The 3,292-nt window shown below is 42.1% G+C and overlaps 1 protein-coding gene across 1 annotated transcript in view; it reads right to left on the bottom strand.

The window, feature by feature from the left end:
• Positions 1-3,292, bottom strand: part of MED27 (mediator complex subunit 27) — a 360,792-nt gene that overhangs the window by 33,403 nt on the left and 324,097 nt on the right. The window contains exon 8 of the mRNA XM_007944206.2: positions 2,006-2,047. Coding sequence (XP_007942397.1) covers positions 2,006-2,047 — 42 coding nt within the window. The remainder of the gene's footprint in view (positions 1-2,005; positions 2,048-3,292) is intronic.

Raw genomic sequence — 3,292 nt, 5'->3', positions numbered from 1 at the left:
GGATTTCTGAGGCAGTATCACTACGGAAGTAGATTGCCCAATCTTTCTTCTGAGGAGTGGCAGTAGGTTTGAACTGCCAGTGTCTGGTTAGCGGTCAGATGCCTTAGGCACTGCACCACCAGAGCACCTATGAGTGCCTACATAGGCTCCCTAGATTTATGGTTTTTAGCCTCAGACCAACTCCCCTAATCCCAGGCATGTCTTTGGTGTACCCCAAGCACTGGTTCAGGGAAGAATGGCAATTGATGTAATTAAGCACCACTTGAGAACCAGTCCAGTATGCCCCTTTGATGTAAAAGCTTACTGCTTGGTGGGTATAGTGTTTCCTTTCAGGATGATGAAAATATTTTAGAACTAGATTACACAACACTGTGAATGTAATGTACTAGATGCCAGTGAAATGTTCATTAAAAAAATGGTTAATTTTATGTGACTGTTACGTAAAAAAACATAACAAAAAGAGAAAACAAAACACAGCTCAAAAAACCCTATGTTAAGCTGCCTGGCACAACTTGGACACAGCTATTACTCAATGTAGAATAACTTTGGCCAAGCTTTCAAAATCATGTCCATCCTCTGCTTTATCCCCTTCCATGGCTTCTCACTGGATTAAGAATAAAATCCAAATTCTGTACCAGGGCCTAGAGGCACCTGTGTGACCTGGGTTCTGCCTCCCATCTCCTCTGTATCGCTCCTTGCCCAGTGCCTGCTCCTGGCACATCTGCTTCCATCTTAGAACATGTCCAGCCCTTCCTCAACTCAAGGTTTCTAGGCTGCTGTTTTATTTGCCCAGAAATATCTTTTAGTGGATTTTTATATGACTGGCTCCTTCTTAGAACTCTTCCTGTGTGTGTGTGTGTGTGTGTGTGTATGTAATGTATACGAATACAAATTTCACTTTACAAAGGTCCTTGGACTACTCTAACTGGAAGGAAGCACTTTCTGTCGTTCTTAGTCACAACCATCTGGAGTTATCATATGTATTTACTTTTTTATTATACTTCCTTGTTGGTCTTATTTTCCTCTGTAGCCTTAGCACCTAGCATAGTGCCTGGCATATGGCAAAGGGGCTCAATAAATAATTGCTGAACTGAAGGAAACTGCAGCCAACCCTCTATTATTTGTACTGCTGGACAAAAGCAGAGACAAGGGATAGAAAAGAAAGAAAACCAGCCACTCTGACAGCACTATTAGGAGGTAGCAGAAACCTTATAAGCTAAAGAGTTAGACAGTCCAGGCAAGAGGACCCTTTCACCATGAGAAATTGTGGGAAATGGATTTTTACTAGTCACATTTAATTTTTTCTAACATTTCCCAAACTGAATTTTATGTGGAAGCCTAATATATGAATAAAATATCACCAGAGTGATTCCGGTTAAAGGGGGTATAGGCTGGGATGGGGTGAGGGCCGAGCTACCTGCCTCCCTCAGTCCATCCCTAAAGCTCCCGTGGAGATCATCAGGGCTCTTAGAAACTGATTTTAAAACCTGAGTACTCGGAATAACTCCACTGGCCCTGACTGTTTAAAGAGTCAGAATTACTGAGGTATGATTTACGTGTAATAAATCCACCCATTGTAGGCATATAGATCTATGAATTTTGACAAACGTATGCAGTCATGCAATCCCACCACAGTTAAAAACCAAAAACCAAACACATTGCTGTCGAGTTGGATCTGACTCATAGCGACCCCTCCCTGGGTTTCTGAGGCGGTATCACTACGGAAGTAGATTGCCATTTCCATCATTCTGACTCATCCTCTTATGGCCCTCTGTAGTCAACCCTCTGCCCAAACCTGCAGCCCCTGGCAACCACTGATTTGATCTCTGTTCCCAAGGCTTTGCCTTTTCCAGACTGTCATAAAATGGAATCATACAGTGAGTAGCTGTTTGTGTAGGGCTTTTTTCATTTTTTAAAAGACTCGGATTTGAGACCAATGTTTATACCACAAAGCATCAAATTTGCCTTAATCCCTCTTAAGTAAGAAGCAAAAAGTAAAACTTACCTTTTGGAACACCTGATAGTTGGATTTGGACCATATATCAAGCTGGAGAGAAAACAGATAAAAATAAGGTCAGTATCAATTCTAGAATTCTGGACTTTAAGAAATGATTCTGTAACTACTCTGACACTTACCAAAAACCAAACCCAAACCTACGGCCATTGAGTCGATTCTGATTCGTAGTGACCCTATATGGCAGAGTAGACTGCCCCATAGGACTTCTAAGGCTAGAAATCTTTACAAAAGCAGACTGCCGCTCAACAAGGACCTACTGATGTCTTCCATGTAGTAGGTAAGACTGCCACATCTTTCTCCCAGAGTGGTTGGTGGGTTTGAACCCCCACCATTTTAGCCAGCAGCTGAATGCTTTAACCATTACATTATCATGGTTCCTTACACTTATATTTACTAGGTTTGGGGAAAAAAGAAAAAAACAAAAATACCAAACATGGTGGTTACAGAATAAGAGAATCTCCCAGTTGAAAAGGATTTTAAATCTCCTGCTCAAATTTCCTCTTTATAAACCTAAAGATGATTTAAAGAAGCTAAAGGAAGGAAAACAGGACAAAGAGAAGAGTCAAATTTAGGTGCCGATTGTCTCCAGTGTTCCTAAAATTGAGCCTTATGCTTACTTTCCTAACTTCAATTCCTACCGCTCTCCCCATTGCTTGCTCTGGGTCTCTTGCAAGGTCAGTCTTGCCTCAGTAGCTTTCCACGTGCCATGCCCTTTGCCTGGAATGCTCTTTCCACAGGCCTTCCGAAGATTCCTCCTACACTTCCTATAGTTCAAATGTCACCTGATCAGAGAGGCATGTCTCAGCTACCCTATGTAAAATATTAATACCTACTGTCTTAATTCTCTTTACCTTTTTGAAAAAATTTAATTTTCACAGCAGTGAAAGCTAACTGATACTATATTACCTCTTTCTTCGTTTGCTATTTGTCTTGCCCACAGACTATAAGCTCCGTGAGGACAGAAGGTGTATCATACTCCCCATTGCCTATGCGGGTCCAGGAATAGGGCCTAACACATTGAAGGCATCAGCAGGTCCTTGTTGAGTGGAGGAAAACTAGCCAGCCTCCAGGTGTTGAACACCTGTTCTGTGCCAGACACTGCACGAGGCACTCCACATACATACTCTTGTTTAATCCCCAGAACAAGCCAATGTGGCTGGTTCCATGAGCAATCTTACTTTCCAGATGACAAGACAGCAGCTCAGAGCTGTTAAATGGCCTGGCTAAGGATCAGGAGTCCCTGGGGGATTTTGTCTCTTTAAAAATATACACTTC

Source organism: Orycteropus afer, unplaced genomic scaffold, assembly GCF_000298275.1.
Source record: "Orycteropus afer afer isolate SDZICR_OR568_19922 unplaced genomic scaffold, OryAfe1.0 scaffold00123, whole genome shotgun sequence".
Taxonomy (NCBI): domain Eukaryota; kingdom Metazoa; phylum Chordata; class Mammalia; order Tubulidentata; family Orycteropodidae; genus Orycteropus; species Orycteropus afer.
This window is presented reverse-complemented; position numbering and strand designations above follow the sequence as displayed.